This window comes from Macrotis lagotis, chromosome 1, assembly GCF_037893015.1.
Source record: "Macrotis lagotis isolate mMagLag1 chromosome 1, bilby.v1.9.chrom.fasta, whole genome shotgun sequence".
Taxonomy (NCBI): domain Eukaryota; kingdom Metazoa; phylum Chordata; class Mammalia; order Peramelemorphia; family Peramelidae; genus Macrotis; species Macrotis lagotis.
Window position 1 is genome coordinate 913,235,172 of NC_133658.1, and position 14,560 is coordinate 913,249,731.

General features: G+C 38.0%; 1 protein-coding gene across 1 annotated transcript in view; it reads left to right on the forward strand.

Moving 5' to 3' along the window:
- The window catches only part of LOC141509761 (uncharacterized), a 36,837-nt gene extending 26,196 nt beyond the window's left edge, over positions 1 to 10,641 (forward strand). Inside the window, exons 10-16 of the mRNA XM_074219531.1 lie at positions 330 to 425; positions 1,121 to 1,216; positions 1,881 to 1,982; positions 2,571 to 2,672; positions 3,326 to 3,430; positions 4,124 to 4,204; positions 6,665 to 10,641. Coding sequence (XP_074075632.1) covers positions 330 to 425; positions 1,121 to 1,216; positions 1,881 to 1,982; positions 2,571 to 2,672; positions 3,326 to 3,430; positions 4,124 to 4,204; positions 6,665 to 8,685 — 2,603 coding nt within the window. The 3' untranslated portion in view covers positions 8,686 to 10,641. The remainder of the gene's footprint in view (positions 1 to 329; positions 426 to 1,120; positions 1,217 to 1,880; positions 1,983 to 2,570; positions 2,673 to 3,325; positions 3,431 to 4,123; positions 4,205 to 6,664) is intronic.
- The last annotated feature ends 3,919 nt before the right edge of the window (positions 10,642 to 14,560 follow it).

Below are 14,560 nucleotides of genomic sequence, written 5' to 3' on the forward strand. Positions count from 1 at the left end.
ATGACCTGCTGAGCCTTCTTTGTACATTTTTTCCTTGACATGGAAAAGTAATAGTGTTCATGCTAACGTACACTTGGATAAAATTCTAGCTTGGAAAGTGCTCTATATGTTCATGATCTCATTTAGTCCTCACAGCTACCCTTTAGGGTAAGTTCTATAGGTACGTTTGTCCTAATTTTCCAAGTGAGGAAACTGAGGTTCAGAGAGATTAAGCGATTTGGAGGAAATCGTACAGCTAGGAAGTGTTTGGTGGAATTTGAGCCAAGGCTTCTCAGAAGAGACTGAGATAACTATCCAAAGTACTTTGTCACATCTCACTGAATGAACAGAACTTCCAAAATCCAAACCAGACATGTTCTCCCACTTGGAAAGAGGGGAATCACCATGTATGTTGGAGACAGAATACTCCAGTGATATTGATCCAGGTGAGTGAGTGAAAAACAGGAGGATGGGGGTCAGAGCTCATTTGGACACGGGGCAGTCCCTAGGTGGCATTGCATCAGTCACTCAACATTTAGTAAGCACCCACTGTTTACCAGAAGCTAGGATAAGCTCTCAAAAGGCAAAAAATAGTCTGCCCTCAAGGAACCTACACTCTCTTAAAGGGAAGACAGCATTTAAACATATATGATGAGACAGGCTATAAACAGAATTAATAGAAAATAATTAATAGAGGGAAGGCACTAGAATTAAGAGGGGTTGGAATGTGGGAGGAGGGGAGATAGTCAATGCCATGATACTTGGCTAAAACATAGATAATACAACAAGGTCCTTTCTATATATGGTCTGTCAGAACTTCTTAGTACACCTTTTCCTTGACATGGAAAAAAATAATATTCATTTGAACAGACACTTGGGTGAAATTCTAGAGTTTGGAGAGTGCTCTATGTGTTCCCGATCCAGTCTGGTTCCCACAATCACCCTGTAGGGTAATTTCTGTAGGTACTTTTGTTGTTTGTTTCGTTGTTTTCTAAGTGAGAAAGCTTAGGCCCAGAGAGATTAAGTCATTTGTAGGAAATCATATAGCTAAGAAGCGTTTGGCGGAATTAGAGCCAAAGTCTCTCAGAAGAGACTGAGATAACTGTCTGAAATATATTTTTACAACTCACTCCATGAAAAGGGCCTCTAGAGTCCAAACCAGATGTCATCTTCCAATTGGAAAGAGGAGAATCACCATGTATGTTGGAGACAGAGTACTGCAGTGATAAAAGTACAGGTGAGTCTGTGAAAAACAGGAGGGTGCTGAACTGTTCATTTGGGTTGGGACAGTCCCTGGGTGACATTGCAGCAATCTGTATTCATTGAACACCTACTGTTTGCCAGATGTTGTGGAAAGCTCTCAGGATTCTAAAAAAGGCAAAAGTCTGCCTTCAAGAAGCCCATACTCTAGTTGGGAAGACAGCATTTAAACATCTATGGAGAGACAGGATAAATAGGAAATAATAGAGGAAAGGCACTAGAATTAAAACAGATTAGAATGGGGGTGGAGGAGATAGAAAGTCAGTGCCTTGATACATGGTTGAAGTGCATAGATAATATGACCAAGGTCCTTTCTATATATGGTCAATGAGACCTTCTTAATACACCTTTTCCTTGATATGGTATAATAATGGTAGTTATACCAACAGACACTTTGGTGAAATTGGAGAGTTTGAAGTTGTCTGTGTTCATGATCCCATTTGTTCCTCACTCCCACCCTGTAGGTAAGTTCTTTAGGTACTCTTAGCCTTATTTTCCAAGTGAGGAAACTGTGGCCCAGAGGGATTAAGTAATTTGTAAGAAATTATATAACTAAGAAGTGTTTGGTGGAAATAGTGTTGAGGCCCCTCAGCAGAGACTGAGATAACTCTCCAAAGGACTTTTGCTATATATTGCTCCAGGAACAGAACCTTCAGAGTCCAAACCAGATGTGATCTTCCAGTTGGAAGCAGGAGAATCACCATGTATGTTGGAGACAGAAGATTGTAGTGACACTAGTCCAGGTGAGTGAGTAAAAAAGAAGAGGATGGGGATCAGAACTGAGCTATTCATTTGGACAGGGGGCAGTCCCTATGCAGTATTGCATCTATCAGGCAGTTGGTATTTATTAAGCCCTAATTGTGTGCCAGATGTTGTGGCAAGCTCTCTGGATACCAAAAAAAAACTGGCAAAAGATCATCAACCCTCAAGGAGCCTACAGTCTAATGGGGAAGACAATATTTAAACAAATATGAAGAGTCAGGATATGTTAGGAAATAATGGAGGAAAGGCACTAGAATTAAGAGGGGGTTGGAATGGGGGGAGGAGGGGAGATAGAAAGTCAATGTCTTCAAACATGGCTAAAATACACCAATGGTAGGACCAAGACACTTTCTATATATGACCTGATAGACCTTCTTAAAACCTTTTCCTTGACATGGAAAAGTAATAGTAGTTTGGCCAACAAACACTTTGGAAAGTGCTCTGAGTACTCAGGATCCTAAATATGTAGTTTATAGAAAAGCATAAAGCTAAGAAGTGTTTGGAGGTACTTGAGCCAAGGTCTCTTGCTGAGATAATTATCCAAGGGACTTTTTCATATATCACTCCAGGAACAGGACCTTCAGATTCCAAACCAGATGTGATCTTCGAGTTTGAAAAAGAAGAATCACCAAGTATATTAGAGTCAGAAGATTGCAGTGATACTGGTCCAGGTGAGTGAGTGAAAATTAGGAGGATGGGGGTCAGGGCTGAGCTGTTCATTTGGGTAGGGAGCAGTCCATCCATCCATCAATCAGTCAACATGTATTAAGTACCTGTGATTGGCAGATGCTGTGCTAAGCTCTTGAGATACTAAAAAAGACAATGATAATCTGTCCCCAAGGAGTCTACCTATACTCTAATGGGGAAGACAGCATTTAAATATATAGAAAAAACATCAATAGAAAAGGAAATAATTAACAGAGGGAAGGCACTAGAATTAAGATGGTTGGCATGGGGGTAGAGGAGATAGAAAGTCAGTGCCATGATAAATGACTAAAAGTACGTGGATAATACCAGCAAGGGCCTTTCTATAAATGACCTGCCTGACCTTCACTGTAACATTTTTTCTTGACATGGAAAAGTAATAATAGTCATGCTAAAGTTTTGAAAGTGCCCTGTGTATTCACAATCTCATCTGGTCCTCACAACCGCTCTGTGGAGTAAGTTCTTTAGATTCTTTTATCCTATTTTTCTAAGTAAGGAAACTGAGGTCCAGCAAAATTAAGTAGGAAATCATATAGCTAAGAAGTGTTGGGTGTAATTAGGGTCGAGGTTTCTCAGAAGAGGCTGAGATAACTGTCCAAATGTCTTTTTTCATACATAGCTCCAGTTGCAGAACCTTCAGAGTCCAAATCAAAGGAGTTCTCCCACTTGGAAAGAGGAAAATTACCATTGATGTTGGAATCAAACTATTACAGTGATCTACCAGGTGAGAGGGTGAAAAAGAGCTGAACTTTACATTTGGGCAGGGGGAAGTCCTGATGTGGAATTGCATCAATCAATATTTTTAAAGCACCTTCTGTACCTTCTGTATGCACTGGTTTCAGTAAGCTCTACTAAAAAAAGGCAAAAAAATAGTCTGCCCTCAAGGAGCCCATTCAATAATGAGGAAGACAAAATTTAGGTATATATGAAGAGAGTGGCCATAGACAGGACAAATAAGAAATAATTAACAGAGGAAAGGTGTTAGAATTAAGAGAGGTTGGAATGGGTGTGGAAAGACAGTCAGTGCCTTAATACATGAAGCACATACCTAATAGGACCAGTGTCCTTTCTAAATATGAACTGCTAGGTCATCTTAGTACACCTTCTCTTCAACGTGGAAAAGTGAAAGTAATTATGTCAACAGACACTTTTGTGAAATTCTAAATTTTGGAAAAGTCCTTTTTGTGTTCATGTTCTTATTTGGTACTCACAGCTGCCCTGTAGGATAAGTGCTATAGGTACTTTTTGTCCTTATTTTCCAAGTGAGGAAACTGAGGCCCAGAGAGATTAAGTCATTTGGAGGAAATTACATAGTTAAGAAGTATTTGGTGAAATTTGAACTGAGGTCTCCCAGAAGAGAATGATAAAATTGTCCAAAGTACTTTTTCACCTCTCACCCCATGATTCCAAATTCCAGCTTTCAAACGAGAGTTTTTCTCCAAATTGAAAAAAAAAGGATCACAAGAGGAAAACGATGATTCTAGTGATATCTGTCCAGGTAAGTAAGTGGAAAACAGGAGCATGGGGGTCACAGCTGAGCTATTCATTTGGACAGTAGTCCCTTTGTGGACTCCCATAAATCAATCAGTCAACATTTATTAAGCACTTACTGCATGCCAGGTGCTGGGTTTGGTGAATTGGCTTTTCACCCATGTCTCCTCTCTTCTTTATCTAGCCTACATTCAAGGCAATTAAACCTTACCTTCATCAAGGCCACAGTAGACCTTCCTTGCCACATCACCTCATTGGCCTGGGCTGACCTACATGTCAGTTCAAGTAGGCCATCCAGATGGCAGTTACCCATCTGGTAGAAGGACAAAGGGTGGTTACACCCTTTTCCTCTTGCAATGTTAAGTGTGGCTTTTCAACCCTGGGATAGTTACTGGTCATCAGTTAATGAAGGTGTTCATTAAACTGTAGTTTTCTCTCCAGGATAAGGGCAGTATGCTTCTTTCTGTGCACCCCTCCCAAAGTGGGATATTTCTGAATGCTCCTCACCCTCCAATTGTTCCAAGACTCCTATGTCTTTGTCATCCAGGCTTGAGAAACTCTTGGGTTGAATTCTGTTGGGCAAAGATTAAGGTTCCCTCAAGATAAAAATCCATCTCTAGGGCCATGAAGCAAATGTCGGTCCTATGCCTAAATGATTTAGGTGGCATCAAATTAATAACAAGTTGCTGGATACAGCAAGCCAAGTGCTGTTATACCAGTGTACCTTCAGTGAGTTCAAAGGGGCAACCCAATTTCCATTATATGAAAGCTTTGGAGTAAAGTTCATCAAAAGAAGTGACATTCTTGTTTATTCATGTAGAGGTATATGAAAGACCTCCTATCCAGGTCATAGTTGTGATAACTAATCAGGCTGAATATTTTATGACAGTGGTGATAGTTTAAGTCCTTGAGCATCTCAGATGATTATGATAAATATCCGGACTAGGTATCTCAAGTAGAAGGATGGAACCCTTGGTAGCTAAAGATTGACTAAATAGGAACTCAGTAAGGTTGCTGTACCAGTCTCTGTGATTATTCTTGACCTTTTCAATATAGTAAATTAGCCTATGGCCCCAGGTAAGTGTTTCAGAGTTACTGCTCTCATCTGTGCCTTTTTCTCTAGTCCTGTGCTTGAATTTGTTCTGTAACATTTGATCTTGTTGATTGCTTATTAGTCCTGGATACTTTCTCCTCTTTTGGTCCTTTTTCTTTCCATCTTGTCACTCCTCAGTCTCTTCTCCATGTCATATGTTCTCAACATGAGTAACCCAGAGGTCTGTCTGTACCTTCTTTTCTCTATACGAGATGGTGATCTCATCAGTTCTAAAGGATTTAAATGATTATTTCTATGCAGATGAATTTCATATCTGGTCTTTCTCCTGAGTTTTAGCCCCATATCACCAACTTCATCTTGGGCATTTTGAATTGGATGTCTCTTAGGCATCTCAAACACAATGTATGCAAAACAAAACTCATTGTATTTCATCAGATCCCTTCCCATTTTGGAATGTGCAGTCATCCTTCCACTTTACCCAGGTTTTCAGCTTTCACTCCACACACTCACCTTAAATGTTTCATCTCTTGTGAAATTTGTCATTTCTCTATAGCTTCTCAACATCACTCCTAAATACTTGAGACTCTGTAATGAACTTTTAATTGACCTTCCTGCCTCCTGTGTCTCCCCATTACAATCCATCCTTCACACAACTGCCAAGGTGATCCTCCTAAAGTATAGATCTGATTGGGTCACCTCCCTCTCCATACTCCCAATGAATGCAATCCAGTGGCTCCCTGTTGCAGAATCAAACAGGAAGTCCTCTGGCATGTAGAGCTCTTTTCAATCTGATCTATTCTTATCTTTCCATTCTTTGTGTGTTCCTTTCCCCTCTCTAGACTCTAAAATCAAGTCATACTGCCCTATTTGCTTTTCCTTGAACTTGGTTCTCCTTTTTCCTGTGTACTTTTTTGCACTGTCTTCCATACTTGGAGTTTTCTGCCTTTCTCTCTTCTGTCTCCTGGCTTCCCGAGCTGAAGTTCTTAAATTTTCCATACAACCTTTTCAGGACTAAGAATTTGTCATTACTGATATCATATCTCTTCATGATTCTCATCATTAGAGATCACAGATGATTCCCTGGGGAATCAGTTTGTAGTTTCCAGAATGAAACTTTTATAAATTTAATAATTTTTATTAAGAATTGTTAATATAGTTTCTCTGTCATCTAGAGATGCTTTTAAGTGAAATGGAATGTAATTCATTATATTGTTATGCTTGGGTAATTTATTTTGAGCAACATATTTGGGGCACCAAATTGCACGTTAAAATATTTATTCCATCTTTTCCAGATTGCGATCATTTCCTTTAGAGAGGAAACAAGATCTAGAATTTAAATTGTAAAGCAGATTCCTCTCACCCAGCCCAGACTACCTTGGAGATTGACATTTACCTCCCCCCCCTTTCTTTCAGAATGGCTTAGTGACATGGATTGGTGTGAAACAGTAAAGTCACATGTAAGTTCACCTGTAAGTTCACCCGTTCCTTCAGAAGAATCATCTAAGGAGATTAATGCAGATGATTTCAGGGAAGACAATTTGGGAGAAAACTGGGAACATGATGTCAGCACAGAACAAAAGAATTGCAATCAGGATAGACATACCAGTCAAAAGACAAACATCCACAAAGAGAGTTCTACTAAATCTACTGAGTTGAGAAGTTGTTTCAGTCTGGGGTCAAACCTTGGTCCACAAGAGGGAGGTCACGCCAGAGAAAATCTTCAGGAGTGTGGTACAAATGGAAAAAACTTGCAGAAAGAAAAGTATTCAGATCCAGGTAAAAATGATAGAGTTTTGTCCAAGAATAATTCAGATCCAATTAACTCTAATAAAGAACATAGTGAAGAAAAAGGATATAAATGTAAGGAGTGTGAGAAATTCTTCACCAGTAGAAAATCCCATGGAAATCCTCAGACTGGAGAGAAACCCTTTGAATGTAGTCAATGTGGGAAATCCTTCAGGCAATCTTCTCCCCTACCTGTACATCAGGAAATTAATACTGGAGAGAAACCCTTTAAATGTCACCAGTGTGGGAAATGCTTTAGCCTTAATGAGCAGCTTATTGAACACATGAAAATTCATGCTAGAGAGAAGCCCTTTGAATCTAATCAGCCTGAGAAAGCCTCCAGTCAAATCTCTCAACTTTCTCAACATAAGAAAATTCATTCTGGAAAGAAATTCTTAGAATGCATTATATGTGGGAAAAGGTTCAAAGGTAACCAGCAGCTTATTTCTCACAAGAGAATTCATAGTGGAGAGAAACCCTTTGAATGTAAGCAATGTGGGAAAGCTTTCAGTCAGAAAGGGCAGCTTAGTTCACATAAAAAGATTCATTCTAATAAGATACCCTTTGAGTGTGGTCAATGCGGAAAAGCATTTAGCCAAAAATCTTACCTTACTGTACATCAGAGAATTCACAATGGATCAAAACCCTTTGAATGCTATGTATGTCGACAAAACTTCACCACTAGTGAGCAACTAAGTGAACATAAGAGAATTCATATTGGAAACAAATGTTTTGAATGTAATCGGTGTGGTAAAACTTTCAGCCGCAATTCTCACCTTACAATGCATCAGAAAGTTCATACTGGAGAGAAATCCTTTAAATGTCACCAATGTGGAGAGATTTTCAGTGATAGTGGGAAACTAATTACACATAAAAACATTCATACTGGAGAGAAACCCTATGAATGTAATCACTGTGGGAAAGCTTTTAGCCAAAGTTCTGAACTTAGTGTACATCAGAAAATGCATATTGGACAGAAACCCTTTGAATGTAATCAATGTCACAGATTCTTTAGCCAAAAAAAGTTCCTTATTGAGCACCATAAAATTCATATTGGGGGAAAACCCTTTGAATGTAAGGAATGTGGACAAACCTTCAGTCAAAATTGTATTCTTAATGGGCATAAGAGTGTTGAGGTTCAAGAAAAACCCTTTAAATGTCTTGAATGTGGGAAATCCTTTAGCTCAAATGCATCCCTTAATAAACATAAGAAAGTACATGCAATAGAGAAACTCTTTGCATGTAATGACTGTGGGAAAGCCTTTAGCCGTAGTGCCCAGCTTACTTCACATAAGAAAATGCATAATGGAGAAAAACCCTTTGAATGTCAAGACTGTGGGAAAGCCTTTAGCTGCTGTTTTTACCTTACTGTACATCAGAAAATTCATGATGGAGAGAGACCCTTTGTATGTAGTGATTGTGGGAAGTCATTTAGCTGTGAACAGTCTCTTGATCTACATAAGAGAATTCATACTGGAGAGAAACCTTTTGAGTGTACTCAGTGTGGGGAATCCTTCACCTGGAGAGGGCAGCTTAATGAACATAAGACAGTTCACATTAGGAAAAAAACACATAAATGCCATAAATGTGGGAAATGCTTTAGGCAGAATTCCCAGTTGACTAAACATGAGAAAGTCCATCTTGGCTAAAAAACTTTTGAATGTGACAAATATAAGAAATCTTTGCTAACACAGACAGCTTTCTGTTTGTATTCTTTGGCATAGAGGTCTTTAAATATATGTAATCAATGGAAAAACCTCTTACTTTACATGAACTAAATATACCAAATCTTTTTAAATATACTTACAGTGACAGGTCCTTCTCTCTGACAAACTTAGCACAAGAGAGCTATTATGGAGAGAGAAATTTTAAATGTTGTAAAAGTGACATTTCCTTTTCTGGAGTAGCTATTTTTACTGAACATAATTGATATTGATTATATTGGAGCAAAGAAACCTTTGAAGGCAATGAGAGAGCCTTCAGTTACTGTTTTTGTGATAAGATGCATCAGATAATTCATTCTAAAGAATTATCAGTCTTAAACAACTCTCTCAAGAGAATTCATGCTGAATCAAATAAACTATTTGAATAAATCCTTAATTTGAAGGTACTTACTCAATTGTGTAAATCCTAAATTTGAAGGATATCTAGGCTAGTTCTCTAAAAATATACCTGAAAAATTACCTGTTCTCTGACTGAAGATTTCTAAGGAGGAAAATCTGCCACCTTTTTAGGTATTTCACTCTACTTTTACATAGCTTTAACTGTTAGAAAGTTTCCCTCAATTCTAGGGTTAAATTTGCCTTTATACAGTCCTACCCATTGCCCCTACCTTTGCCCTGGGTCAAACAGAAAGAATCTAAAACCTTTCCCACAAGACAATCTATCAAAGTCTTAAAAACAATAATTGGACCCCCCCCCCCCGCCTTTCTTTAGGATAAGCATGTTCAAACATGCTCAATCCCTTCAACTGACATGATCCCCCGGGGCGCTTCATCATTCTTTTTACCCTTCTTTGGATACTCTCCAACTGATTACTGTCCTTAAACCATGATGTCAAGGACTGAATATGATATACCATATGAATTCTTGTGATGGCAGAGTACAGTGGGTGACTGTTTCCCTATTCCTATAAGTTATGTTCCTCTTAATTTAAATTAATTTGAATTAATTTCTATATTGTTTAAATCCAAATGTATGCTTACCAAAAAAGACTATTTTATGAGAACTCACGTAGGACAAGTGCTCACGGGGGTCAGAAGAAGTGATACAGGTTCACTCTCAAGGTCTCTCTTAAGAACTTTGGGATTGTGCAACATAGACTCCTGATGCTGGCACAGGACTGCCCATCATGGTGTGCCCTCATCAGCGAGGGTGCTTTGCTTTATGAGCAAGGTAGAATTGAAGCAGCTCAAAGAAAATATGAGATACACAAGTTTAGAGAACCCAATCCAGGTGTTCACATGGACTATTTGTGCCTGACCCTTGGTGGAGCATTCCAAATCATATTGGTCTGATCAGTCACAATCAGACACATCATAACTTGTCTCAACATAGTGATGTTCGTTTTGGTCATCTTTGATAACGAAGGACAAGAACCAACCAACCATTCCTCTTAATGCAGCTCAAGATTGTATTAGCTTTTTGTTTTTTTAGGTGCTACATCATACTGATGACTGATGTGAAACTTGTGATTCATTCAGAACCCCAGATCTTCTTCAGAACAACTAATATAACCATTGTTGAATGCAGCTGGTTGAGAACCATCTGCTTGGAGTAATGGAAATCAGTTATTAAAAAACTTAGAGAAAGAAGAAATTGACTACACCTGCAGGTTGTTGTTCTGACTTCCCCAGCCATTTTGTGAAACCCCTTAACCCTCCCTGTTGTTGTCCCCCCCCCCCCAACCTCTTCTGTATGGACTTTATGTTGTTACGCAAAACCACTTAAGAGACAACTTCTTGAGCCTCTGCCTTTCTTGTGAATCTTTCCCTGTTGAAATGTATTTGAATCTTGTTCCCCTGTCTCTTGTGGGTACCCCCCCCACCCCAGTGCTGTTTAGTAACCCCATTTGTAATCCTCTTACCTCTATTAAAGACCCTTTGTTGTTGCAATTCTGGTGGTTCTCTTTCATTCTGCTGTTCCAGTTGGATTCAAAGACTCCTGTGGGCTGGCCACAGTTTTTACCCCAAGATGCTCAGAGCTAGCAGATATCATTTGTGCTTTAGTCTATATTTGATTTGATAGATTGATATGGTAGAATCTCATGTCCTTTTTTAATTGCATTCCTGGCTCTTTGATCAAGGATGTGTTTTAAAAAAATCCACAGGCAAATTTGGGTCCACTCCTACAGTTCCCCCAAAATGGTGGTTGCTGGGCACATGTTTTCAAATTATGTACTTGCAAGTATTTAGAAAACTGGCAGGATTTAATCAAGTCTGACCTCTGACACTGTTGGCCACAGTGGGGATCCTTTGATCACAACAAATTAAGTTGATGTGATTTACTCTTGATTCTGCTTGCCCAAGGTTGAGTTTCCTGAATGGGGCACCTCTTCCCAATGCATATAGATCCTTGAAACAATCAAGTGGGAGTCTGAATCTAAACTTATCCTCCCTTCAAGGGAATATCCCACAATTGAGATCATGAAAAATGAATGTTAAGAATAGGGTTTGTGTCCTTCAGAAGAATGTCTCCAAGTTAAAAGAGAAAAGAACAAACTGAAAATCAGTTGTAAATTGAGGGAAATGCTCTCTTTAGGTAATTTAGATGTGTTTTTCCTCCAAAGGGGGAAGATACCCAGGGAATGCCAAGACTAATTCTCAAGACCTAAATCCCCCTTTTTCCTAGAGGAAAGAAAACCAGAAGAAAACAATGCCTGTGAAATTAAGGATTTTTATTAAAGGAGGAGGTAATGACTTCCATAGGTTTGGTCTTAAAAAAAAAAAGTCCAGAGTTTATCCTATTAAGGGACAAACATTAGTCTATGAGTTTAGCCTCAAGGAAGAACAAAGCACATTTAGGTTAACATACAAATTGATATTTTTCTAAGTTCACTGATTACATAGACACATATGGGTGGGGTGACTGGAAAACCAGATCCCAAAATGGAACTTTGAATAAGGATTCTTACATAATCCCACTATCAGAAAGTAACATCTGATAAAGCGGTTTCTGCACTTGTCCTTGAAAGAAGCAGCCCTTAACACAGAATGAAGCTGAATATTGGGCCAGGAGGAATGACCTCCTACCTCAGGACCTTTGTGCCTTATTAGATATGCTAAGACCTCCAGAAAGCATGGAATCTTCCATCCTCTAGGATGTTGGCACCACCCAGTGACTATTGATACAATGGAAAACATTCAAATTTGTTTTTAAGGGACTTCAACATTTCCCCCAAATGTCAAAGTGAGATCATTGTGCCACCTGTAGGCCAATGAAGGATGGTATGGGGATGTGAAGGACATAATGGAGGAAAATGGCACAGCTTGAAGCAAAATACGACCAAACCTAGAGCTGTCAAGAGATAATGTTAGACAGGGTGGGACTTATAAGGTGAGACAATATGAAAGGGAAAGAGAAAGATGGTTGGTGCTTTGACAAAATCAAAGGGAGCAATCCTCTTTTATAAGTGGACCTTACAAATAAAAGGTTGAAAAAAAAGGAAGGGTGGGAATAGTAAAGCAAATTTGGAAACATTTGATTCAGTCTTAGAGCAAGTCATCTTCAGCTCAGGTTATTCGGAGGGATTTCCTTCTCTGCTAAAAATATCCTACAAAATTTGTCAACACAAATTTAAACTTACTAATAACCAGATCAAACCTTATGTCTCTTATTAGAAAATGAAGTTTGGAAATTTTTAGACTAGGAAGATTAGAATTCAGTTTTTATATTTGGGATTATTATGCTTGACATTATTTATTTTCCCCCGTTTGGAGAGTGAGATTCTACCAAGAAATTAATAACAGAACAGTCTTATAAGAATATGGACTCTCATACAAAAATGAATTCATTTGAAAGTTGCCAGATTAACTTCACTTGTAACAAAAGGTTCAGAGATGGTATATATATATATATATATATATATATATATATATATATATATATATATATACATATATATATATAGAGAGAGAGAGAGAGAGAGAGAGAGAAAATCATTAAGTTCAAAACAATGCAATCAAGTAAGTTATAATAGAACATTTCCAACTTTTAGCCATGTTTACATGAATAACTCCTAGTCAAAATAAATCTCTCTTTAAAGTATTTGTAAGATAAATCCCAAGTCACTTTTCTTCTCAGATAACTAATTTTGCTAATATTCTTTTCAATAAAGCAGAACAAAGACAGTTATGATAATCACTAAATAAAAGAATCATATCTTGGTTTCACAAATCTTTACCATTTACCTAATTATTCCTATAGCATTGTGAAAAATTAAAGGATCTTAACTAACACGGGAATATGCCAAAGCTAAATCCTTGACTGACTAATTGTTTAGAATATGGAGAATTATAGGTCAAATAGCTCAGATTTTATACATGCATTTTATTATAGCAATTCAGATATGCTTTAGGACTAAACTATAAGATAAGAATTTAATATTGTGCCTATACTGATCATCTGACATGGTAATAGAAATTTTCCAGAAAACAAAGCATTCCCTTATTTTGATGGCAATTCCAGGCAAAGGATATATAGATGACCAATTGAATCAAGCTAGGTTTGAAGTCAGCCAAGTAGAATATTGTAAATTCCATATTAAGGAAATTGGGTCAGGAGAGTTCTACCTCAGCTCATGCTGATTGTCGTTCTCCCAACCTTTCCCACAAGCATTCCACCTGCAGTGTAACACCTCATATGGTTGTTGGCATCATGAATCATTGACCCAACCATATTTCTTGATGATCATACTTGGAGTCAGACTCAGAATAATATCAGTCAATAGTTCCATAAGGTCTTTTTTTTTTTTTTAGGTTTTTGCAAGGCAAATGGGGTTAAGTGGCTTTCCCAAGGCCGCACAGCTAAGTAATTATTAAGTATCTGAGGATGGCTTTGAACCCAGGTACTCCTGACTCCAGGGCCGGTGCTTTATCCATTACACCACCTAGCCACCCCGTCCATAAGGTCTTAATTAGCAAATTCCAATAATTAGAGCTTCAGGTGGGTTCAGCTCACAAGTCATTATCCTAGATAATGACTATAAGCTCACATTGCTAACAGCTAGAGATCCACAGGAAAATTACAACTTATCTTGTCAATATTGCACAAATGAATTTGCTTTAAGATGTTTGATAATAAATAAGGACTTGGGATACATAAATACAATAATTTCAAATTGCATATAGTACTCTTCTCAGAATCTCTTTAAATAATGAGAACATTTTTATGTGACTCTTAAGTATTTTGCAATTCCAGATTAAATAACCAAACATAAGGGGGGGAGAGAAAGCAAATTTCCAAATGAGGTGACATGAAATAGTTCATAAATTATTAGTCTTCACTAATATCACATTTCTGTACTGAAATCTTATTTCTTAGAACAAAAGAAAACAAAAATAAATTTTTACCTCTGTGTAATTATACTCATGTCATTCTGAAGGAATGAGCTGCTTCAGGAATTGAATCTTATCTTTGACCTTGTATGATAGCAAATTCACATTAAACAGCAAGATCAATAGCTTTTAGATCTGAGATATTTAGCTGTTTGTGTAGATTATTTCTCTGAAAGATTCCATTTAAGGACAGTCCAAGGGAACAACAAACCTAAGAATGAAACTCCAAAAGGAATATTCAGGGTCCCAAAGTCTTATTAATCACAATATGTTGGGGGGTGGCTAGGTATTACAGTAGATAGAGCACCGGCCCTGGAGTGAGGAGTACCTGGGTTCAAATCTGGCCTCAGACACTTAATAATTGCCTAGCTGTGTGGCCTTGAGCAAGCCACTTAACCCCGTTTGCCTTGCAAAAACCTAAAAAAAAAAAGTCACCGTATGTTGGACATAATTGTTATCCCTATCAAAT